Here is a 25,821-nt window from a genome sequence, read left to right as displayed (position 1 = left end):
AGCCCTGGTCGGGGGAGAGTTTTGGGCTGTTTTTCAGCCTGTGGGAGCAAATGTCTTATAATTGTTTGATCCCACACACTAGGTAGATTACAGTATCTAGTTGTTCGTCATTACAAACAAATGTAACAACCTGGATTGGAATACTGATATCTATCGTCCAAACTGCCAATTGAAATTACAAGATTGTTATAATCAAAGTGCAAGCTCCAGCACAAATATAAAGTATTAAAGAAGAAATTGTCTTTGTACCCGTCTCAAGCAACAAATCGACCGACCTGAGTAAAAAAAATCCCAGCACTCCAAAAGGTTGGAAGATGAAAATCTCAACATGAGTTTTTCCATTTTTTGTGTCAATGTCGATACCAATCAACATGGACTCCCAATGTGGCCCTTATTCAGATCTGATCGCAGTACAAATTTGTTCTCAGAATGGGCAAAACCATGTGCACTAGTGCAGGTGGGGCAGATGTAACATGTATAGAGAGTTAGATTTGTGGGAGTTATTTTGTTTCTGTGCAGGGTAAATACTGGCTGCTTTATTTTTACACTGCAATTTTGATTTCAGTTTCAATGCACCTCACCCAAATCTATCTCTCTCTGCCCCCCCCCCCCCCCTCCCTGCCCACGGGACAATATCAGCCACAGGAGGGACAGCTAGATAAAGTTTCTACAGCTCAAGGCTCAAAGGTGTTTAGGCCCGGCCCGTTCCTCTGCGCATGCACAGGTAAGCGATGGCGAGATCCATCAATGGCTGGTGATAGAATGGTTTATTGCCATCGGTGGTTCCTGCCTTAAAAGTCATCAATGGCAACCATCGCTAGCCGCAACATTTACTCAAGAGAACCCGCTATATACACAACCGTACATTTACTAAGATGGGAGTTCTATTGAAGATGGGATGTTAGCCAGCAAAAAGAATCTACAAGTAAAATATGATTCAGATTGCTAATGCTATCCCATCTTGGTAATTTTACTCCAAATTGTTGATATCTGACGTTTCAATAAAGTTGCAAATGACAAAATAGAAAAAAAAACAAGCCTAGGTCGTTCCCGGAAGTTATGGCACATGCGCAGTGCCGGCCCCCTCTCTCCGGCCGCCATGACAGGACGTCCGGGCACGACGTAACGGGTGGCGGTGACGCAGCAGTCTCTCTGCCCGGCGGCGGCAGGTGTGGGGGGAACATGGAGCTGGTCAGGGCGGATACCGGCAACGGCGGCGAGTAGCCCAGGAGAGGCCCCCAGCTCCGGGAGGGGGCGGCAGGCCTCGAACCCATGGCGGCCCGTCAGCAGGTACCGGTGCTCGGTCAGCGGCTCCGGGCTGTGCTGGATGTGGCGCTGCGGGTTCCTCCGGTCTTCATCATAGACGTCATACTGAACTCGTCCCAGGATGGCTCTGCCGGGTACATGTCCGTGCTACTCCGGCTCCTCCTCCGGCTGCTGGGTGAGAGAGCTACCGCTGTCCCTGCCCCATACTATACTAGTACTTCCCGCACCCCCGCTATCACTGCCCCACACCTATACTGCCCATACCCCCGGTATTACTGCCCCACACCTATACTGCCCGTACCCCCGCTATCACTGCCCCACACCTATACTGCTCGTACCCCCGGTATTACTGACCCACACCTATACTGCCCGTACCCCCGGTATTACTGCCCCACACCTATACTGCCCGCACCCCCGGTATCACTGCCCCACACCTATACTGCCCATACCCCCGGTATTACTGACCCACACCTATGCTGCTCGTACCCCCGGTATCACTGCCCCACACCTATACTGCCCGTACCCCCGGTATCACTGCCCCACACCTATACTGCTCGTACCCCCGGTATCACTGCCCCACACCTATACTGCCCGTACCCCCGGTATCACTGCCCCACACCTATACTGCCCGTACCCCCGGTATTACTGCCCCACACCTATACTGCCCGTACCCCCGGTATTACTGCCCCACACCTATACTGCCCGTACCCCCGGTATTACTGCCCCACACCTATACTGCCCGTACCCCCGGTATTACTGCCCCACACCTATACTGCCCGTACCCCCGGTATTACTGCCCCACGCCTATACTGCCCGTACCCCCGGTATTACTGCCCCACGCCTATACTGCCCGTACCCCCGGTATTACTGCCCCACGCCTATACTGCCCGTACCCCCGGTATTACTGCCCCACGCCTATACTGCCCGTACCCCCGGTATTACTGCCCCACGCCTATACTGCCCGTACCCCCGGTATTACTGCCCCACGCCTATACTGCCCGTACCCCCGGTATTACTGCCCCACGCCTATACTGCCCGTACCCCCGGTATTACTGCCCCACGCCTATACTGCCCGTACCCCCGGTATTACTGCCCCACGCCTATACTGCCCGTACCCCCGGTATTACTGCCCCACGCCTATACTGCCCGTACCCCCGGTATTACTGCCCCACGCCTATACTGCCCGTACCCCCGGTATTACTGCCCCACGCCTATACTGCCCGTACCCCCGGTATTACTGCCCCACGCCTATACTGCCCGTACCCCCGGTATTACTGCCCCACGCCTATACTGCCCGTACCCCCGGTATTGCTGCCCCACGCCTATACTGCCCGTACCCCCGGTATTGCTGCCCCACGCCTATACTGCCCGTACCCCCGGTATTGCTGCCCCACGCCTATACTGCCCGTACCCCCGGTATTGCTGCCCCACGCCTATACTGCCCGTACCCCCGGTATTGCTGCCCCACGCCTATACTGCTCGTACCCCCGGTATTGCTGCCCCACGCCTATACTGCCCGTACCCCCGGTATTGCTGCCCCACGCCTATACTGCCCGTACCCCCGGTATTACTGCCCCACGCCTATACTGCTCGTACCCCCGGTATTACTGCCCCACGCCTATACTGCTCGTACCCCCGGTATTACTGCCCCACACCTATACTGCTCGTACCCCCGGTATTACTGCCCCACACCTATACTGCTCGTACCCCCGGTATTACTGCCCCACACCTATACTGCTCGTACCCCCGGTATTACTGCCCCACACCTATACTGCTCGTACCCCCGGTATTACTGCCCCCCTACTTCTATAATTGCTATTAATCACCCCACACAACATACTGCTACTGTCCCATACTATTCCCACCCCACATTCCTATTACTGCTACTGCCCCATACTCCGAGACTATTACCACCCCATACTCCTATTACCACCCCACATTCCTATTACTGCTACTGTCCCATACTCCCAGACTATTACCACCCCACATTCCTATTACTGCTACTGTCCCATACTATTCCCACCCCACATTCCTATTACTGCTACTGCCCCATACTCCCAGACTATTACCACCCCACATTCCTATTACTGCTACTGTCCCATACTATTCCCACCCCATACTCCCAGACTATTACCACCCCACATTCCTATTACTGCTACTGTCCCATACTCCCAAACTAGTACCACCCCACATTCCTATTACTGCTACTGTCCCATACTATTCCCACCCCACATTCCTATTACTGCTACTGTCCCATTCTCCCAGACTATTACCACCCCACATTCCTATTACTGCTACTGTCCCATACTATTCCCACCCCATACTCCCAGACTATTCCCACCCCACATTCCCATTACTGCTACTGCCCCATACTCCCAGACTATTACCACCCCATACTCTTATTACCACCCCACATTCCTATTACTGCTACTGTCCCATACTCCCAGACTATTACTACCCCACATTCCTATTACTGCTACTGTCCCATACTATTCCCACCCCACATTCCTATTACTGCTACTGTCCCATACTCCCAGACTATTACCACCCCACATTCCTATTACTGCTACTGTCCCATACTATTCCCACCCCATACTCCCAGACTATTACCACCCCACATTCCTATTACTGCTACTGTCCCATACTATTCCCACCCCATACTCCCAGACTATTACCACCCCACATTCCTATTACTGCTACTGTCCCATACTCCCAGACTATTACCACCCCACATTCCTATTACTGCTACTGTCCCATACTATTCTCACCCCACATTCCTATTACTGCTACTGTCCCATAATCCCAGACTATTACCACCCCACATTCCTATTACTGCTACTGTCCCATACTATTCCCACCCCATACTCCCAGACTATTACCACCCCACATTCCTATTACTGCTACTGCCCCATACTCCCAGACTATTACCACCCCATACTCCTATTACCACCCCACATTCCTATTACTGCTACTGTCCCATACTCCCAGACTATTACTACCCCACATTCCTATTACTGCTACTGTCCCATACTATTCCCACCCCACATTCCTATTACTGCTACTGTCCCATACTCCCAGACTATTACCACCCCACATTCCTATTACTGCTACTGTCCCATACTATTCCCACCCCATACTCCCAGACTATTACCACCCCACATTCCTATTACTGCTACTGTCCCATACTCCCAGACTATTACCACCCCACATTCCTATTACTGCTACTGTCCCATACTATTCCCACCCCACATTCCTATTACTGCTACTGTCCCATACTCCCAGACTATTACCACCCCATACTCCTATTACCACCATACATTCCTATTACTGCTACTGTCCCATACTCCCAGACTATTACTACCCCACATTCCTATTACTGCTACTGTCCCATACTATTCCCACCCCACATTCCTATTACTGCTACTGTCCCATACTCCCAGACTATTACCACCCCACATTCCTATTACTGCTACTGTCCCATACTCCCAGACTATTACCACCCCACATTCCTATTACTGCTACTGTCCCATACTCCCAAACTATTACTACCTCACATTCCTATTACTGCTACTGTCCCATACTATTCCCACCCCACATTCCTATTACTGCTACTGCCCCATACTCCCAGACTATTACCACCCCACATTCATATTACTGCCGCATACTATTACTGCCCCACATTCCTATTACTGTTCCTGTTCCATACTTTTACTGCCCCATCCTATTACCACCCCACATTCCTATTACCGCCCCACATTCCTATTACCGCTGCTGCCCCATACTCCTATACTATTACCACCCCATACTTCTATACTGCTACTGCCCCATATTCCTATACTATTACCACCCCACATTACTATTACCACCCCATACTCCCATATTAGTGCCTCATACTTCCATACTATTACTGTCCCACACTCCTATTACTGCCACCGCCCCACACTCCTACACTATTCCCCATATCTATCGTTGTACTGTTATTGCCTAATACTCATGTTACTATATAGTCCTTAAATCACTCTTACCATCTCATACCGAAGTCATATACTGTATTTTCCCACACACAATTGCTCCCCCACATCATTATTTGATCCTTTATTCAGACTATAGTGTGTCCTATCTCAGTATGTTCTGTGTATTGCCTCTTACACTCTGATTATCTATACAGACATTATAATGTGCCCCAAAGTATAAAGTGATTTCAAAACTTAGACTCTTGGTGTAGGTGACATTTACTGTACTATGTAAAGATAGATTACAGCTGGTGTCTTTCTAACCGGTAATACCAGTTGTCTCCTATATCGGAAATGCTGGGGACTGGAAGTATTATCTGATTTCACTGTACTTTGGAATATTTGCACACCATAATATTATATAAGTCCTAAGCATAGAATGCATGCGTCATACATTATATACACTAGTATTCAATAACTTTATGCGTGACACAAAGTTTGTGCACATATAATCATTGTATGCATTATATGCACCTTATACACAGCCTGAAGGTAATTTAATACAATATTTGTAATCATTTTATACATTAACCAAGGTCTGTGTACACTGATGAGAACTCAGAGGTGTCGCTATCACAGTCGTGCTCATATAATTCTGTAATTCGGAGTGTTATATAAGGGAATCTCAGCCTGTACTCCATTCAATGTACTAATTGGGTCCATTCAGTTAGGTGTGAGTTTTATCATGTGTAATGCATTGAAGATCTAAATCAGACCTGCCAAAGGGTGGCCCTCCAGCTGTTGTGAAACTACACATCCCAGCATGCCTTGCCATAGTTTTAGCATTCCCTAATAGCAAAACTGTGGCAAGGCATGATGGGACTTGTGGTTTCACAACAGCTGCAGGGCTATAGTTTGCCCGTGCCTGATCTAAACTATTAGAAGACCTGCGTTGTGCCTGGGCTTATTCAGTTTTGCTCCCATTGAATTGGCTTGCCCAGTGTGTTTACGTTCTATAGACGGTGCCAAGGTGATTGTGGTACCCTCGGTGAGACCCCAGCCGCAGTTCTCTTACTGTTACCCTCCATGTTATTGTTAGAGAGCGTTCCTGAAAGCACGACACCCATGCCTCTGGGGACTATCTGCCCTCAGCACAATATTATTAATATACTATGGTTTTCCTGGGAGCGCAGCCAAACCGTGATTTCCTCTCTGCATGCTGCCAGCCATTGTGAGAACAAACTCAATCAGCCCTAAATACATTGCTGTCAGGGGGATTCCAGCCCATGTGGCCATCATAAATGTCATACACAGATGTCCAGGCATCGGGAGGTCCCCATGTTACTGGCTGTATTATTAGGGAGTTAGCGGTGACCTTGCTCCCGGTGTTATGTCGGGTTATACACCGACTGTCCATACAGTAATGCAGGGTCACTGTTTCAGTGTTACACGGAATTTACTTAGATTGTTGTAATTTCTATATTAGTTTTTTGCTTCCTGCTGGAGAAACATTGTAGCCTGATAGAGATATATATATATGTATATGTATGTTTCGGGGTAACACCCCGTTTTCAAGAGGATACCCTCTTGGAAACGGGGTGTTACCCCGAAACGGCCCATCGAGGTCTAATAAAGCTACTGATCTATCTGAAAAGCTGCAGTGAAGTGTTTGTTCCAGTGATCCTTGAGAAGTGGAACCCTGTTCTTTATTATCAGCAAAGGCACGCAGTGACAGTGTTTCTGTGAAGGGGAGTGCCGGTCCATGTATAATTTATTTTTTTCAGCACTGATGTGTGCGCAGTGTTATAGCCAGACCAATATGGCTGGGACTAGTTTAAACCAGACTTTAAAATCTATGTAAACTTTCAGCGTCCTTGAACTGAGAAAGCGGATCACTGCAGTATTCAAAGCCAGATCCCCTAATAGTGGCTTTTAAAGCTGCAGTCTTTAGGTAGGGTTACAAAATAAGGTGGCTATACTTGGGCTACTTCGTGGAACTGATTCTGCCATCCTGACAATTTGGTTGCTGATGCTGTCTGTAATAAGTACCAAAAAAATTTCAGATGCCCAGCCACATGTAGGGGAGTCTTCGCAGGAACACCTGGCATGTTTTTTTTTTTATTATATATATATATATATCTATATATCTATATCTATATATCTTTTTTTCATCCAAAATTGCTATTTGGTCCTTAATGTGACCCCAACAAGCTAAGCAGACAGTCCAGCCAAGTCTGAGGTTGTTCATAGTGTACTTAGTATAACTTCTGTAGCAGGTTTTGGTTTCTGATAGTACAGGTGTCAGTGCATCAGTACATCAGTGCCAAAATCCTCAAGTTCTGCGTAAGCGAATCATAGAATTCGGCAGCTAAGAACCAACCACTTGTCTGCCCATGTAAATTCACACATTTACAAGGGAAAATACGGAAGGATAGATCTGTCAGGATAAACTAGTGCCAGCTTCTCTGCAGGTAGAAGTTGCCTGCTGCCGTGTCCTTTCTGACAGTTCTTTGTCCTTCTTTGGACTCTTCTGATGCTGTAGCTTCTTCTCAATCTGGTATCAAAAACACTTGATTCTTGTGGTCTCCTTAGTAGTCAGCACGCTATCATCATTATCTTTCTCTGTCTGCTCTTTATTCCTCTGGCTGGCGCTCTTCCCCTGACTCTCAGCCCTCCCCTGTTCGGTATCATGGCTGCTTATGCAAAACCTGAACTTTATATATACCATAAACTATTCATAACTACTCTAGATCATACAAATTAATAATGTAGTCTGTTAAAAAGACTTCTTGGAACTTTTTGCCTTAGATCTTTTTTTGAAAGTCACTTTCCCCAAGAAAACCGTATGGTATGTAGATCAGAAATCTGGTTGTAGGGATGCGGCTTATTCCAAAACCGGTTTAGCGTTCTCTTATGTGGCATTGTTCCTCCCAAACTTTTTTATGCAAATTATAAGTTTAGTGTCATCTCCATCAGTGGCTGTAATGGTTTCATGTTCTGTAGTCATTATTGCATTCTGTAAACTGTGGGAGTTCATTGTGGCTGAGAAAACAAGGTTCCGCTTTTTCATTCTGGTTTTATGCTTGCGAGTAATGTTTTATCAATGCCATGTAACATCTTCATTTTATTTCCCCTTCCCCCAGGTGTCCTGGCATCCACAGTCGTGCTGGTGTTGTCCCGGAGAGCACTGTTCAAGTTCTACACCATCAGTATGGCCCTGCTAATTGCTGCAACCTCAGTGTTGACGAACTACTATACCACTTTGCACATGAGCTCTAGTGCGGCTCACAAGCTGGGGCTTCTTCCCGCCGGTGGACCTTCTCTGTGGATGCCGCTTGTTGCCTTGCAGCTCACTTTCAGTATTGGCTTCATCACGTTGTTCGAGATCCAGTCCGTTTACTCGCAGCTGATAATATTGGACCTGTTGTTGCCCGCGGTTGGTTTTGTAATTGAAGTTCCCATCCCAGTGCAGGAAACCCTAGTATTTATTTCTGGCCTAGTGCTGCTAATCTACACTGCAGTATGCCTGTACATCAGGTGCAAGTGGTTCTACTACTCCACAAAATACACGTTTCTCCTGCTGAAACACATGTACCAGGTTTACGGATTACAAGTCATGGTGGAAGATGTGTGGAAGAAGGTCCACTTTCCCGACGTGCTGCGAGTCTTCTGGCTGACTAGACTAGCCACACAGGCTGTGTTTTTAGTCTACATGGTTAGGCTTCCGCATGCCAACACAGACGTAGACTCCCACCTTCTACAGTGGAAAGACTTTTGGGAACTCTTCTGCAACCTCATTATCAGCGGCTGCGATTCCACCTTGACGGTCTTGGGAATGAGCGCCGTGATTTCTTCAATAGCACATTACCTGGGACTAGGGATCCTCGCCTTCATCGGCTCTACGGAAGAAGAGGACAAGCGCCTGGGGTTTGTGGCACCTGTTCTGTTTTTTATATTGGCGTTGCAGACGGGCCTGAGCGGGCTGAAACCCGAAGAGCGGCTTGTGCGCCTATGTCGAAACATGTGCCTTTTGTTGACAGCAATTTTACATTTTATCCATGGAATGACCGACCCGGTGTTAATGTCACTTAGTGCCTCCCACGTGTCTTCTTTTCGTAGGCACTTCCCCGTGCTCCTGGTGTCAGCATTCCTCTTTGCGCTTCCAATTTTGCTAAGCTGCGTCCTGTGGCACTACTACGCGCTGAACACTTGGTTATTTGCCGTTACGGCGTTCTGCGTTGAACTTTGTTTGAAAGTGGTTGTTTCTCTGACTGTGTACACGCTCTTCATGATTGATGGCCACTACAGTGTAGTGTGGGAAAAGCTGGACGATTACGTCTACTACGTCCGGTCAACTGGCAGCATTATAGAGTTTATTTTCGGAGTGATCATGTTCGGTAATGGAGCCTACACGATGATGTTTGAATCGGGCAGCAAGATCCGAGCGTGCATGATGTGTCTTCACGCATACTTCAATATCTACTTGCAAGCAATGAACGGGTGGAAGACTTTCATCAACCGCAGGACGGCCGTCAAAAAAATTAACTCTCTTCCAGAAGTGAATGTTTCAGAGACCAGCGAAATCGATGACGTGTGCGCAATCTGCTACCAGGAGTTCCGTGCTTCGGCGCGTGTTACGCCCTGCCATCATTACTTCCACGCACTTTGTCTTCGGAAGTGGTTGTACATTCAAGACACGTGCCCAATGTGCCATCAAAAAGTGTACATCGAAGATGACCCCAAAGAGACGGCGTCCTTCTCCAACAACAATGGATTTGTTGCGCCAAATGAGGAACCCGCGCAGGATATTGCGAATGGGGACGTGGAGCGTGAGCTTGATGGCCACGACTTAAGCGATGATGACAGCACGGAAGGCGAAGAGGAAGAGTGGACGGCCGAACGGCATAGTTCGGCTGCGGAGGAGGAATACACGGACGATACTGGCAATTTGAGGGAATGAACATTTATTTATTTGTTTTTTTTTTTTCCTTTGCTGTTGTGTCTAATATTGAAGAATTTAAAGGTGTTTAAAGATCAGGAATTCTTTCCTTATGTAACTCTGAAAGCACAATCAATTCTGGAGCAAGGTCTGAACGGATAATGTCTAAGTGCTGCTGTACATATATCTCTTGGTCTCTTTTGTGACCTGATTAAAATGTGTACATTCTTGTACATCAAATAAAAAAGTATTGATTCTGCATCCCTTGCTTTTGTTTTAGGGCAACGTGGGTTATATAGATGTATTGCATGGTCAGGAAATCGGGATTCTTTTATCCATTAAATGACATTTTATTTGCAAAATGGACACACAAGCAGCTTTTGCTGATTAAAATATGCGGCATGTGTCTATTCTGTGTGACTCCTGCTGTATATATGTAAGTGGAATGTTAAGGCCCATACACACTGGACGACTTTGAGCTGAAAGTCACTCAAAACAGCAGGTTTGAGAGGCTTAGAGCTCAAAGCCGCACAGTGTGTATGCCCTGGCAATGAGCGCTGCTGTGCGCTTCCACATCATCGCCGGGAAAGCTGTTCATCTGCTGGTTATAACAGCAGATGAGCGGCTTTGCCATAGCTCTGTGCTATGCAAAGCCGTCCTCCCCCCTCCGTCGGCGCTGGGCAGGGGGAAAGCCGCTCAGTGTGTATGCACTGAGAGGCTTTCCCCCCCCCAGCGGTGATCGTGATCATCGTTGTCCATACACGCTGGGCATAGTCGCACAGTATGTATGGACCTTTACTGTATTAATGGAAAAGACTGCAGCTATATATGAATACAAAATGCTACGTTACAGTCACACACAGAATATAGACATGGGGTTTGTCATTTTAATCAGCAGATGCTGTTTGTACATCCTGTTTGCTTTATTTAGCAAATACTGTAAGATGCTAATTATGAAAAGATGTTTAACACTACTGAGTGAAAGGAGTTTAGGTGTACTTGGCACATTTGTATGTTAGTGATTCTGAGAAATGCAGAACATTTTTTCATGACCATTCTGTGGAGATTGTGCAGAACTTCATAGATGTCATCCTAATAGGGGGATGTGATTGGTGCAAAGTTCTTGAAAATGATGGGAGTCCGTGAGATCATAGCTAAATGTAAAGTGACAATCAATTAAAAGGCTGCTTTAGTCCTATAAAGGAGTGCTGCTTCATATTTTACAAAAATCTCTAATAAATTATGCCAGTTACTGAGAAATCTGCACCAGTAACATAACCCTCTAAAAAACGAAAAAAAGAAAAACATCCACAATGGTTCCTTTGGATTCAGTATGAAATCCCGGCGTTCAAAATCCCAACGCCGGAATCCCGACAAGGGGGGGACGTGTATCACCCCCCCTTGCGGGCTCGCTGCGCTCGCCTTGCTGCGCTCGGCACAATCATTTATTCTCCCTCCAGGGGTGTCGTGGACACCCACGGAGGGAGAAAGTGTCGGGATTCTGAACACCGGGATCCCGACCGCCGGGATTTAAACTGCATCCCGTTCCTTTATATGAAAGCTTATCCATAGGGAACTGAATGATGGGTGCTATAATGGTAACACCAATTCATAAGTGCTCTTTAGGTTAGGAATAGTGACCTACCCCTGTCCTGTGTTTTATAAATAAGATTTGTACTAAAGCCCCATACACATGGGGTGACAGGAGCTTTGTGCTGAGCGATGTAGTTAAGTACAGATCGCTCCTCACTGCCCGTTTTGTCAATAGAGAGGACACAGGTGATGACTAGATTTTAACTGCATGCAGTCAAAATATAGAGGCACTGGCAGAGGCGTAACTATAGCACCGCGGCCGCGGGGGGGCGCTGTGCATGTGTGGGCGCCGGGGGGCTGTGGCGCTATAGTTAGCCCCCGCCCATCTGCCGCCCGCCAATCCGCCGCCCGCAGCCTTACCTGACTTCACTGGTCCCGTCCCGGCTCCCTTGCTGGCTTCATTCTTCTGCTAGTGAGACGGACCACAATAAAATGTCCGCCCCATATAGCAGACAGTTCTCTGAAACTGTCTGCTGTATGGGGGCGGACATTTTGTGTTGGTCCGTCTCACTAGCAGAAGAATGAAGCCAGAAAGGGAGCCGGGACGGGACCAGCAAGACAGGTAAGGCTGCGGGCGGGGGGTGCACCCCCCATTAACGGTGGGGGGGTGGCGCCTAATTCGTAGTTACGCCACTGGGCACTGGACCATGCATCGCTGTCGCTGGGGTCCATACACAAGGATCGATCCGTGCTCCATTATTAAGCAATCTGGTTAGATCGCTTAGAAATGTGGTGTAAATCGCCCCGTGTGTATGCCCCTTAGTGACAGTACAGTCACCTGTGGTTCTGCAGTCAGTGACTAAATGGGGAATGTCATAGTACAGCATTACTCATTATGTTCTTGTAACCTCTATCTCTGTGTATAGAAGACTTTGCGTCAGTGTTTGGTTGCATTCTGCCAACCTATAAATATGCTTTCTAAAGCTGGGTACACACACAAAGATGAATCTGTCCAATCTATCTGTTGGTAATAAAAAGATGGAAATGCATACAGGTTGAGTATCCCTTATCCAAAATGATCGGGACCAGAAGAATTTTGGATAACGGATTATTCCGTATTTTGGAATATTTTTATATTTGAAAGCAGTATCTTGAGGTATCTTGCGTTTATGTTGTATAAGCACATGAAATACACACAAATATATCTTATTTGTGCATGAAACAAGGTTTAAAAAAAAAAAAGTTTGTGTACAATCTCAAACACTGAATGTGAATGCCAGACAATAATGTCCTTGCAGATATTTAGTGCGAGTTAAATGTAATTTCCCCAGTAGTGCCAGTTACAGATGTCCCAGTAGGTTTTTAGCAACACAAAAAAGGTACATTTTGGATTCTATGGTTTTCAGAATAATTTGGATAAGGGATACTCAACCTGTAATTTTATATTTCAATAATGTATCCTGAGGTATCTTACATTTGTTGTATAAACACATGAAATACAAACAAATATATTTTATTTGTGCATGAAAAAAATGAAACAAACTTTTGTGTACAAGATCAGATAGTGAGTGTGAATGCCAAGCAATCAATCATTTTCTTGCAGATATTTAGTGCCAGTTACATACCATGTCCCCAGCAGCGCCAGTTACAGACCATGTCCCCAGCAGCGCCATGTCCCCAGCAGCGCCAGCCGCAGACCATGTCCCCAGCAGCGCCAGCCGCAGACCATGTCCCCAGCAGCGCCAGCCGCAGACCATGTCCCCAGCAGCGCCAGCCGCAGACCATGTCCCCAGCAGCGCTTTTAGCAAAACAAAAATATGGGCAAGGGATACTCAACCTGTATCTGCAAATCACAAACAACCTTTCCTCCCAAACACTGGAGAACAGACAAAAATAATTACTTAGATAATTATCCGACTGACGTCTGTTTTCCAGAATTTTTGATTGTCGTTTGCTCCCATACATTCCAGATTTTTGATACCACCAGATGGATTGGACAGATAAATCTGTAGGTGTGTACCCAGCTTTATACATTGTGTTTTGACAGTATGCAATAGGTGTGTAGCAATTTGTTTTTTAAAGGACTCTATATTTACTTAATGTCGTATTTGATGTCAAATCGATTTAAAATAATTTTTTATCAATGTTGGGCTTACAGGGACATAATCCACGTCTACTAACAGATTTATTTTTTTTTATATTCATTTTTAAATGTTAGTAAATGTGTGTTCTCCTTGGAGGTCCAACATCGATTAAATTCGATCAGAATCAACCTTTAGTAAATATATCTCTGTGTACACTTGCTAAACCTGAAAGTATTCAATATTTATTTCCTTCAGTAGCCGTTTTTACGATCCAAATTTGTGTCCCTATTTAAGACTCCACATTTGCTCAGAATGTGAGAATGCAGCACCTGCTTGTTTATAAATGTTCTGTGTCAGGAACAGTAGCCAGTGACGTGGGCATGGGAAGGACCCTGCAGTGCTTAGGCTGCACAACATGTACAGTAATGTGGAGACTGAAGTTGCAGAACCGGTAAATGTTATTACAAGTTTCCTGTGAGAGTGCAATGCTCGCCCAGACTATCCATAACACAGCTGGCGCTTTGCCTTCTTCCCCTTTTACTATTAGTTATGAAGAAAGCCAAAGACACCCATACATGTGCAGAGGTGGCTTTGTGCTGTTAGAGATAGGAGTGAAACATATTTACGTTCTGTGACTTTTGTCTTCCTTACAGTGGAAGGAACATAAAGGTTGGTTTAAATATTGTTACCTGAGGGTCTCTTGTACTTAAAAGCAATAACTGCAAATATGAGTGTTACGGTAATGCTTTCTTCAAGGTTTATGGGCTCCACAGGGTTAACTTTAGGGTTGTAGGTGGATCCAGAGATCTGTGTACAACCCTAAGGTTAACCCTGTGGAGTCCATGAATTCCGAAGAAGAAATAAATAGGGCACAGACAAGCTGTTGAAGGTTTCAAAAGGGCTCAATTAGTCACTGGGGTACAGTTAAGGTGCCCATGCACTGCTGCAATGTCTCAAAGCAGTGTACGGACACCAGACAGCCTGCGAGCCGCCGGGACCTTCCCGGCGGCAGGAATGTAGCACCGATAATCTCATACAGTGCTGGAACAACGGATGCGTGTTCTCCATTCACACTGCCCAATTTGTCGGCACTGACATCACAAGTGGGCGGGCTCATTTCCATGCACCTGCCCACTAAGCTGTCAATCACCGGTGGCTCTTGGCGCAACTGTACGGTTCATCAGTGGATCGCCCGTACACGCAGCACGATGCGCCGATCTGTCGGACATTGGCTGGATTGCAGAGCCGTTGTGATACATTTGTGAATGGCACAGTTCTATCGTTCATATACACTGGCTGCTGGTATATCGGCCAGTGTGTACGCACCGTTAGGAGCTTATTGATTGGTACATCGCTCTCTCCATTGTTACTACCTATGCTGCTTTTGCTCCTCGTAGTTAATGAGGTTGATAAGATATAAGTCCATCAAACTATATTAGATCTCCTCCTGTGGCGCACAGCTTATATTTGGTAGTTACTTCATCTGGGTCTTTACAATCCTGTTTCAAATCAAATCCCTGATGCTCCAAAAATGGCAGTGGGGCATTGGTTCTTAGAAGAGAACACTGGCCCTGACATCACACAGTGCTGATATTGCTCAGAACGCTCAGCAGTGTTGCTGTGTGTAGGCCCCTTACCCCTTTCTTAAACCTATCCATTGAGTCTGCCACCACAACCTTCTCTGGCAGAGTATTCCATATGTTAACTGCCCTTACTGTAAAGAAACCCTTCCTATGCTGGGTGAGAAACTTCCTCGGTACTTGTGTATTATAGCGGCGCCCCCGATTCCCATCGCGCGATGTTGTCATTGCATCGTATGCCATGCACCTGATGGCATGCGATGCGATTTTTGCCCCCTATACGATGAAAGATTGTATAAGCACCCTAAAGGGTGCTTTTAAGCACCGTAATGGGTGCTTACAATGTTAAATGCACCCCCACGCCACCCCCCCACTCTAAACGTGAACCCGAAGCGTGGCGAGCGGCGGCGGTACGCGTCCTCCGACCTTTTCATACCCCCACTATCCACGTCGGCGTGGAGTTGAGAATAGAAAGTGTGGCGAGCGCAGCGGGGGTACGCGGATACCTTCACAGGTATCAGAGTCCCCTCGCGGCCTTCACAGGTATCCGCTGCGCTCTCCACACTTTGTATTCTCAACTCCACGCCGACGTGGATAGTGGGGGAATGAAAAGGTCAGAGGACGTGTACCGCCGCTCCTCGCTGCGCTCGCCACACTTCGGGTTGACGTTTATAGTGGCGGGGGGGTGTATTTAACATTGTAAGCACCCATTAGGGTGCTTATACAATGTTGCATCGCATTGTATGGCATATACAATGCCATACAATTTTAAAATTGTATGGCATTGTACAATATCGCATCGTATGCCTTATGGTATGCGATGCCATTGGCGCCGCCAAAATACACATGTACCTTCCTCTCCCCATCGGTCATGTCTGCTGTACAGTCCTTAGGGTAAATTGTTTATCTGATAGTTATCTGTATTGACATTTGATACGTAATGTATTTGTATACAGTAATCTACTTTTTTCTAAAGTAAAGAGACCCAGGGGGAGATTCTCTAAGCGAAAAATGCGGTAAAAACCCTGTTATCAGGGTTTTTACCGCATTTTGGGATGCTGTAAGCATCCCCGCCGGGTTAACGCGGCGGCGGGCATCGCCAAACAAATCTGGCGATGCCCCATAGAAGCCAATGGGCTTCTACCGCATCCCACCGCTGCCCCACAACGACCCCCCCGCATCTCCCCCCTCACCTGTGTCCGGGCAGCACTGCTCTGTGACCTCCTCCCTGCACTGATCCTCTTCCGGGTGCAGGGAGGAGGAGAGCACGGCGCAGCAGCAGCAGCGCCGGGTGTGGGAGGGAGGGGGGAGCCGTCGGGACCCGGCGACTCTCACCGCAAAGGACAGCTCTTAACGCAAGAGCTGTCCTTTGCTATAATTATCGCATATGTTAGAACATGCGATAATTATAAATGCGAGGGGGGGTGGAGATTCTTAGAGAATCTCCCCCCTAACCTGGCTAGCCTCTCCACCTAAACCAATGACTCTAAAACCCTGAATCCATTTTGTTGCTCTTCTCTGAAGCTTTTTTTAGTTCCAGAAATGTCTATTTTATGGAGTGGTGCCCAGAATTGTGCACTGTATTCTAGATGAGGCCATGGCAATATTACACTGGCTTCCCTTGCATCAATGCCCCTTTTTATGCATGCTAAAACCTTATTGGCATTTGCTGCTGCTTGACATTAAGCAGTGCTGACTGACGTCTGTCAATAAGCATCCCCAAATCCTTAATAATTTTCCTATTGTTTTTTGTCCCTAAATGCATAACTAGTGTTCACTGACAGCTGCGGATAGCAAAGTCCTCAGCGGGATGTCAGTGTGGTAGGGGTTCACACAAAAGGCAGGGCGCATTTAGAAGCTTAAAGAAAATGGTCAGGCGTGGCAGCCTGATAAAAAAAAGCTACATAACCTTAGTTATCTATGTTAAACCTCATTTTCCATTTAGCTGTCCAATCCACCAATTTAATGCTATCCCTAAATGTACCCTCCAGTAATTTCCCCACTATTGAGGTCAGGCTTACAGGTCTAAAATTTCCTGGTTGTATTTTACTTCCCTTTTTCAACAAAGGCGCCACATCTGCTCTTAGACAGTCCCTCTGTACTGAGCCTGATAAAATTGAATCGGAAAATGAAGTGTAACAATCTTGGGTGTATGCCATATGGACCACGAGCTCTTGTGAGGGAGATTATCTGGATGTACCTGCAGCATTAGGCTAGTGTAAGCTGAATACTGGAGTGTGCACCTTAGTGCTGCAGTGTACGGGTCAGGTACAGTATGTGCATCCAAGTGTCATCTGGGCTGGATGAGCTATCCACTTTCACACGTCAGCCTATCTGTATAGGTCTGTGCTGCTATAAGTGGAGAAAATGACATGATAGAATACAATAACTTCCTGCGGTAATTTTTATTTTATCAAATCGAAATCTGTAAGTGGGTAAAGGAGGCTATAGGCTACCTGGAGAGCGTGCAATACCGATGCGATTCTGACTATATAGTCAGAATCGCAGGGTGATTGTACCCATGTGTACACACCGTTAGAACCGTTCGGGTTTTCCAAGTCACCCAGCCGTGCATTGTAAGTCACAAACTGTCACATTTTATAACTCCACAGGTGACTTGGAAAATGTGAATTATTGGGGGTGCATTGATGACAAAGGCTGGGAACCACTGTCCTAAGGGTTGTTTCTAAGCAGAAGAAACGTGTTATGGGATTTTGCACGTTCTTCTCTGTTTGAGCTTCTCCCCTCATGTTCCTTCTATGACTTGTCTGATGGATATATACCCTCTGGCAGGGATATTCAGTAACACTCCCGGAGCAGCTGTGTGAACCACCTAGTTCTTTGTACATGTGGAGGCAGCAGTGTACACCCATTACACTCAGTCTGAGATGGGAGTAATATAAAAAGCAACTTCTGCACCTAGGCAAATCATGCTGCACTGCAAGGGGTGCAAATCAATGTATTTTTATTGCATGCAGGGTAAATACTGTCTGCTTTTAAATGTAGCACACAAACTGAGCACTTACACTGCAATTTAGATGTGATTTCTCCCAAGTCTTATTCTCTGCACAATTTAAATCTGCCCCCCTGCAGCGCAGCATAGTTTTGCCCAGGAGCACAGTTACTTGCTGTGCCAGTATCAGGACCATGGATCCAGCCTCTTCCCCCACTTTGCCCAGAACTGCCATGCTACACGTCCGGGAAAAACACTTTTGTGGTGTTGGCGTAGAGGGTCTCTGCCAGTTCCTCCGGTTCCTCTTCCCTCGCTGCGGCTACGATTTCCAGGACCTGTCTGTGATATAAAGGTGATGGTGGTGTAAATAACATGTAAGCCATATCCCGAACATTAGCCCTGTGTATCTCCCCCGCCCACTAATGCTTTGCGGCTATAGGACCCACGTGTATCAGCTGTGTAATCTGGTAACAGTTATAAAAGCAGAACATTACCTCTCATAACTACACATCATAGTATTTACTGCCCTGTGTTAAAGTTCGAGGTTGTTGCACTTTTACTTCTGTGGTAAAGGTGATGACAGATGTAGCCAGATCGCTCCTCTCTCTCCTCTCCATTATAAAGCTGCATTCTATTTCCCAATTCGTTACGACTTAATTACTTTATCAATGGTATTTCTTTTGTTTTTATGAAGTTACGTGTGCAGAGACTAAATGCCCCCATACACTATGCGATTTTGGGACGATTTCATCCAATTTCAGCACTTTGGGCCGATAACCGGGTGAAATCAGCCCAAAATCGCAGGTGTGTGATATCTGATCCGATCCTGTGCGCATCGGACCGGATCAGGGAGGTCGGATGGTCAGCATGTATGATCACGTCCGACCTCCCTGTATGCATATGCCTGCCCACCTGACAGGCATATGCATGCAGACTGGCCGGGGAGCAGTTGGACGGGCAGCGGGTCCCTGAGCGCTTGGCTGGCGGCGCCGGCAAGTGCTGACCTGGCCGGCGGTGTGATGATCACAGTCTCTCATTCAGCAGCGCGACGGGACGCGCAGTGGCGGGTATTAGGTTTTTAAAAACCTGTCAAATGACTGGCCGTTCTCTGATTGGCTGAGCTCTCAGCCAATCAGAGAACGGCCAGTCATTTGACAGGTTTTTTAAAAACCTAATACCCGCCACTGCGCGTCCCGTCCCGCAGCGCTGCTGAATGAGAGACTGTGATCATCACACCGCCGGCCAGGTCAGCACTCGCCGGCGCCGCCAGCCAAGCGCTCAGGGACCCGCTGCCCGTCACACTGCTCCACCCTGATGATGATGACCGCCGCCCCCCTGCACCTCACCGCCCGCCCCCTACTCCCAGACATGTGATAAATCGCAAGTGATTGTCCAGCAGGGGGCGGGGCAGGCGCGGGCAGCGCACACTCCGGCAGCGCCTACTCCAGGGCGCGGATCAATGTCGGGCTAGGCCGGGGGGCAGGGTACCATATGCCCCCCGGCACGCTTACCCAGTCCCTGTCTGCGGCCCGCGCTGGACCTCCTGCGCTGGCCGTGGCTTCCAGAAGCAGAACACGGGCGCGGCTACAGGAAAATGGCCGCCGGCCCCCTGCACCGAGGACATGTCTTCAGTGCAGGAGGCCGGCGGCCATTTTCCTGTAGCCGCGTCCGTGTTCTGGAAGCCGCGGCCAGCGCAGGAGGGCTGGAGGAGGTCCAGCGCGGGCCGCAGACAGGGACTGGGTAAGCGCTCCCCCCAGCAATATCTGGCACTGTGGGGGCATATCTCCCCCCAGCAATATCTGCCACTGTGGGGGCATATCTGGCAATTCACGCTCCCCCCAGCAATATCTATCACTGTGGGGGCATATCTCCCCCCCCTCCCCCCAGCAATATCTGCCACTGTGGGGGCATATGTGTCTCTGGCACTGTGGGGGCATATGTGTCTCTGGCACTGTGGGGGCATATGTGTCTCTGGCACTGTGGGGGCATATGTGTCTCTGGCACTGTGGGGGCATATGTGTCTCTGGCACTGTGGGGGCATATGTGTCTCTGGCACTGTGGGGGCATATGTGTCTCTGGCACTGTGGGGGCATATGTGTCTCTGGCACTGTGGGGGCATATGTGTCTCTGGCACTGTGGGGGCATATGTGTCTCTGGCACTGTGGGGGCATATGTGTCTCTGGCACTGTGGGGGCATATGTGTATTTGGCACTGTGGCGGAATATCTGGCACTGTGGCGGAATATCTGGCACTGTGGCGGAATATCTGGCACTGTGGCGGAATATCTGGCACTGTGGCGGAATATCTGGCACTGTGGCGGAATATCTGCCACTGTGGGGCCATATGTGTATTTGGCTCTGTGACGGAATATCTGGCACTGTGGGGCCATATGTGTATTTGGCTCTGTGACGGAATATCTGGCACTGTGGGGGCATATCTGGCACTGTGGACATCACATTGTGCGGTGTAATGGGCATCATGGTATGAGGCGTAATGGGCATTACGGTGTGGGCAGCATTGGGTAATTGCCATCACAGTATGGGGTGTAATGGGCATCAAGGTGTGCTCTCATTTTAATGGGGCGTAGCTTTTAATGGGGCGTAGCCCCCTACGACGGTGTGAAGAGCGCCCGTAGGGTGCGATGAATCACCTAGTATGGACTATATTTATGTACTGTATAAAGGAATACATACAAAATAATTTAAGGAAGAGTAAATCATCTGTAAGCGCAAAAAACGTTTCCTCCCTTTTTATTACATTGAAGAATTCGGATGGTTGTAGTTTCTGTTTGTTTATTTGGATGGATGGCATAGATAGATATCTATTGAAGACGGAATTGGTGGCACTCGATAGGACTTGAAGTGAAGAATGATTAGGGGGAATCCACGGTGGCACTCGATAGGACTTGAAGTGAAGAATGATTAGGGGGAATCCACCATTTTCATATCAACGTTTCAGTTTTTTTTATTAAACTTTCATCAGGATATATCCTGACGAAAGTTTAATAAAAAACTGAAACGTTGATATGAAAATGGTGGATTCAACCTAATCATTCTTCACTTCAAGTCCTAGCGAGTGCCGCCAATCCCATCTTCAATATTGCAAGCATCTGGAGTGCAGTGGATGGCACCGAGGCAAATACCGAAACCAGAGGGATCGAGTGCCGGTACTACATCTTCTAGATAGATATCTATATCGGTATTAGGCTTGCAGTCATACTACCTCAACCAAGAGTCACTATTAATCACCTCAGAAAGATAATGAGATTTTTACTTTAGCTCCCATAATAATCTAAATCTGTGATATAGATATTGATTACATACTCCATTTTACGCAATATTTTCCCAAGCCGTTAGCAGCCTTGCACAGGGCGGGTGTTCACTCTGATCAAGATATGGTCACTAGGTCGACAAGGCTTAGGTTGACACCTGAAATAGGTCAACAGGCGGTATTTCAGACCCTACCGTCCACTACGGCGTGGTGGAAAAATAAAATCGGGTGCCGAAGGCAGCGAGGTGCCTGAAGCATGGCAAACACAACAAGGCGCCGTGCCCGAAGCATGGCGAATGGACACGTTACACTTTGATGGTGTCCATATTGACTATCTCGACATTCGGGACAAAAACATTGTGTAAAACATGTTCTTTTGTCTGTTGTCCTTCCCATCGTCTACCTAATTCTTGTGTCGACCTTGTTGACCTATTCCATGTGTCGACTCATACCCATCTGGTCGCGGGATGCAGCAACTTGGCACAGCAGCGATCAGCTGTAAATCAGGCCGATAGTTGTTTCGCGGATTGTAATGGCCAATAACAGAATAGGGATTTATTTAGAGGACTAAAGCGAGGTCCGCACTATACAAGCATCTGGTGATCGGCCTGTGTTTTAGTGCAGTGCATAGGGCAGAGCTGGGCAATTGCGGCCCTCCAGATGTTGAGGAACTACACATCCCAGCATGCCTTGAATCAGTTTCAGCATGGCCACATAGCAAAACTAATGCAAAGCATCCTGGGATGTGTAGTTCCTCAACATCTGGAGGGCCGCAATTGCCCAGCCCTGGCATAGGGTATGACTGGGTCAGCCAAATGCTGATTAAAAAGGTCCAAAAACCAGGATCTACCCCTTTTATATCTACCCCACCTGCAGTGCAACATTGCTTCGTCTATCCCGAACTCTGAATAAAGCTGGGGTGATCAGGTAAAAGCTCCCGATCAGCCAGGTGCTGTGACCCTGTACTAGAAATAGTGTGTACAGGCTTTTCTGGGATAGGGAGGTCGGGCTGACAAACGTTAACGTTCTTTCAAGGTATAACAACAAATTAGAAGGACAAATTGCTAAAACTAGAGTGTGCATATAATGTATACATTGCGTCTCTTAGAGATGTACATTCTCTTATATCGTGTGACTCCCTGTCCTCTTTCTTTTATTATTACAGCGATAAAATAACTGATAAATGGTCTAATTCAGACCTGTTGGCAAAACTGCAATTTTTGCAGATGATGAAAACCATGCTGCACTGCAGCTGGGGCAGATGTAACACGTGCAGAGAGAGTTAGATTTGAGTAAGTCATTTTGTTTCAGTGCAGGGTAAATACTGGCTTCTTTATTCTTACACTGCAATTTAGATTTCAGTTACAAGAACACACCTCTCTCTGCACATTTTACATCTGCCCCAACTGCAGTGCAGCATGGTTTTGTCCATCTGCAACAATTGCAGCCTTGTTAACAGGTCTGAATAAGGCCCAAAGTCCTGCCAGCGCTGTGTATATATATATGTACGCCGCTCACAGACACTTACATGATGTGGCAGGGCTCATTCCTGTCCTTCAGGCAGTGTCCGCATTCCCACTTCTTCTTAGTCGGGAAAGTGGTTTTCAGTAACTTTGAGCCAGCATGAGTGTTCTTCACCCCACACCAGGGGGCGTCTGTGCCACAGAAGCAGGACAACAGTCAGAAGACTCCGGCAGTACGACGGCTAGGCTACGTCATGTGACTTTGATTGCTCACTATATTCCTATCCAGTGTATAACATCTGATCCACTACGTGGGCACTGATCGCTTAAGCCTCCAGCGGATAAGTATATGCGTAATGCCTCCGCTACCATCTGATAATAATCCCGCCCACTAGTGTCACATGACTAAGGCTAAGACAGTAGAACAATTTAAACATGCTTGGGATAGGCATATGAATAGCCTTACAAAGAAATAAGGATTAAAAAGGGTTGAGTTTACCTGAAGGGTAAAAAAAGGGGCAGACTAGATGGGCCAAATGGCTCTTATCTGCCGTCAAATTCTATGTTTCTATTTTTCTATGACTCATTCTGAATATATTCCATTAGAGAATATGCAACTGAATGAATGCACCCAGATGTGAGGAGCATCATATAAAAACAATATTCTGATATTCTTATAAGTGCATAGAACAGTGTTTCCCAAACTCAGAGATTGGGAAATCTCTGAGTACGCAATCCTCCCCCCCCCCCCCCCCCCAAATTGGCCGCTGTTTCAGGAAATGGGGATAAATGTCACAGCGGGGTCCTCACCTGTCTCAATCATCAGCCTCTCGCTCGGTATAGAACTAAGCACCTCCAGGTTGGACTCTGTCTTTAATGAACTAAGAATTTGAAAACAATACAACAGGTAAATGATGGAAAAACAGATTATCGGCCATGTACATACATAGAGTTAGGTACACTGAGATTTGCCAGTAGGTGAATCAGAGGCTCCTATACAAAACAACGATGAGAGCTGATGAGTTAAACGTGGGGAGTACGTACTGCCACCTGCTTTATTTAGGGATCATGGTTATACTGTTCCTACGTTAGCCTATAAACATAGATATTACGGGCGGTATTCAATACGGGATTCAGGCTGTGAATTCAATGTTCCGGGTGTCGAGTGTCGGAAAGTGGGCGTGTCAGCGAAAACGGCCGCAGATTGTCGAGAAACAAACGTGAATTCGACAATCTGCTCCCGTTTCCGCCAAAACAAATCCGACTTGTTTTACAGTCGGATCTGTTGTGTGGAAATCCACCTTCAATGCTGTTGGAAACGGCAGCATTGAATAGGTGGCGACTGCAATTTCCCCGGTGGAAATAGCGGCTGAGATTGATTACCCCTATATGTCCGCCAGCAGGTACGGTATGGTTCATTACGTCGCCATTGTCTACGTTGACTTGCACAAGGTCAGCACAATCAATAGGTCATCATGAGTTTTTTGGGTGGTCATTTTAAACTTTTAGCACATGGACGACCAATTCATGCACCACCACTACACTCGCTATGCTTTGGGCATGGGCTCTGCTACTGATGCCCTTGGCACAGGTTACCGTTCCCAATCATGGGCCCTAATTCAGCATTAATCCCTTATTATTTGCAAACCAACCGATTATGGTATGACTGCATATGTGCACCATTCGTATTACGCATGCACGAGGGGAACTAGCAACTGAATATGCAAAATAATCCAGTACTACTGCCCATTCGTCATTCACATGCTTGTAATACAGTACTACTTCCCATTCATGTGCTTGTAATACACTACTACTTCCCATTCATGTGCTTGTAATACATTACTACTGCCTATTCGTCATTCACATGCTTGTAATCCACTACTACTTCCCATTCATGCGCTTGTAATGCATTGCTACTTCCCATGCATCATTCATATGCTTGCAATACACTTCTACTGCCCATTCATCATTCATGCGCTTGCAATACACTACTACTGGCCATTCATCATTCATGCACTGGTAATACACTACTACTGGCCATTCATCATTCATGCACTGGTAATACACTACTATTAGCCATTCATCATTCATGCACTGGTAATACACTACTACTGGCCATTCATCATTCATGCACTGGTAATACACTACTATTGGCCATTCATCATTCATGCACTGGTAATACACTACTACTGCCCATTCATGCGCTTGTAATGCATTGCTACTTCCCATGCGCTTGCAATACACTACTACTGCCCACTCATCATTCATGCACTTGGTTTTATCTCTTATTATTTCTGGTCATAATTGCCAATAAAATAAATGAACCCTTACCAGCCATTGATGCCGATGTAAAGATCCAAACTGATTATAGCTTCTGCGTCTTCCTTTGTTCCATCAAACGAATGAACCTAAATATGTTAAGTGAGAAGCTGAAGTTGATATAAGTTACAGATCTAGAACGTACAGGAGTTAATATCTCTGTAACTGCACGGGTTATCGCCAATGTGCCTCAATCAGTTTGGCAAAACTGGCACTGATAAATTAATTCAAAAGTAATTGGTAATTGATTCATCGAAGGCAACCAATCATTTCTAACTATAATCTTAGAAAATGAACAAGCTGATAGCTATAATCTGGTTGCTATGGACAACCCCTCCACTGGTCACCTGTAGTGTGACAAGTCTCCCTCTTTGTGAGGGATGGTTGAAGCATTGCCATGTTGTACAAGACACTTGCAGTGGGTTCTAATGATTGACATACACTATACAGTTATTGGACCA

General features: G+C 46.9%; 2 protein-coding genes across 2 annotated transcripts in view; one reads left to right on the top strand and one right to left on the bottom strand.

Moving 5' to 3' along the window:
- Positions 1-1,066: 1,066 nt before the first annotated feature.
- RNF139 (ring finger protein 139) lies at positions 1,067-10,417 on the top strand. Its single transcript, XM_083144818.1, has 2 exons — positions 1,067-1,441; positions 8,363-10,417. Exons 1-2 carry the CDS (start codon positions 1,273-1,275, stop codon positions 10,177-10,179), a joined length of 1,986 nt encoding a protein of 661 aa, XP_083000944.1. The 5' UTR covers positions 1,067-1,272; the 3' UTR covers positions 10,180-10,417.
- A 7,886-nt stretch (positions 10,418-18,303) lies between these two features.
- The window catches only part of TATDN1 (TatD DNase domain containing 1), a 32,014-nt gene continuing 24,496 nt past the window's right edge, over positions 18,304-25,821 (bottom strand). Inside the window, exons 9-12 of the mRNA XM_083144816.1 lie at positions 25,373-25,449; positions 23,852-23,922; positions 23,107-23,233; positions 18,304-18,647 (exon numbers count right to left, since the gene is read on the bottom strand). Coding sequence (XP_083000942.1) covers positions 18,545-18,647; positions 23,107-23,233; positions 23,852-23,922; positions 25,373-25,449 — 378 coding nt within the window. The 3' untranslated portion in view covers positions 18,304-18,544. The remainder of the gene's footprint in view (positions 18,648-23,106; positions 23,234-23,851; positions 23,923-25,372; positions 25,450-25,821) is intronic.

This window comes from Crinia signifera, chromosome 5 (assembly GCF_055691185.1).
Source record: "Crinia signifera chromosome 5, ASM5569118v1, whole genome shotgun sequence".
Classification (NCBI taxonomy): domain Eukaryota; kingdom Metazoa; phylum Chordata; class Amphibia; order Anura; family Myobatrachidae; genus Crinia; species Crinia signifera.
The sequence above is the reverse complement of the archived record's forward strand: the minus strand, read 5'-3'. Positions and strand labels throughout refer to the sequence as shown.

Excerpts from the sequence above, each read along its gene's own strand:
- RNF139 (XM_083144818.1), top strand. The coding sequence starts at position 1,273 with ATGGCGGCCCGTCAGCAGGTACCGGTGCTCGGTCAGCGGCTCCGGGCT. Across the intron at positions 1,442-8,362 it reads GCTCCTCCTCCGGCTGCTGG|GTGTCCTGGCATCCACAGTC; the intron begins GTGAGAGAGCTA and ends CCCTTCCCCCAG.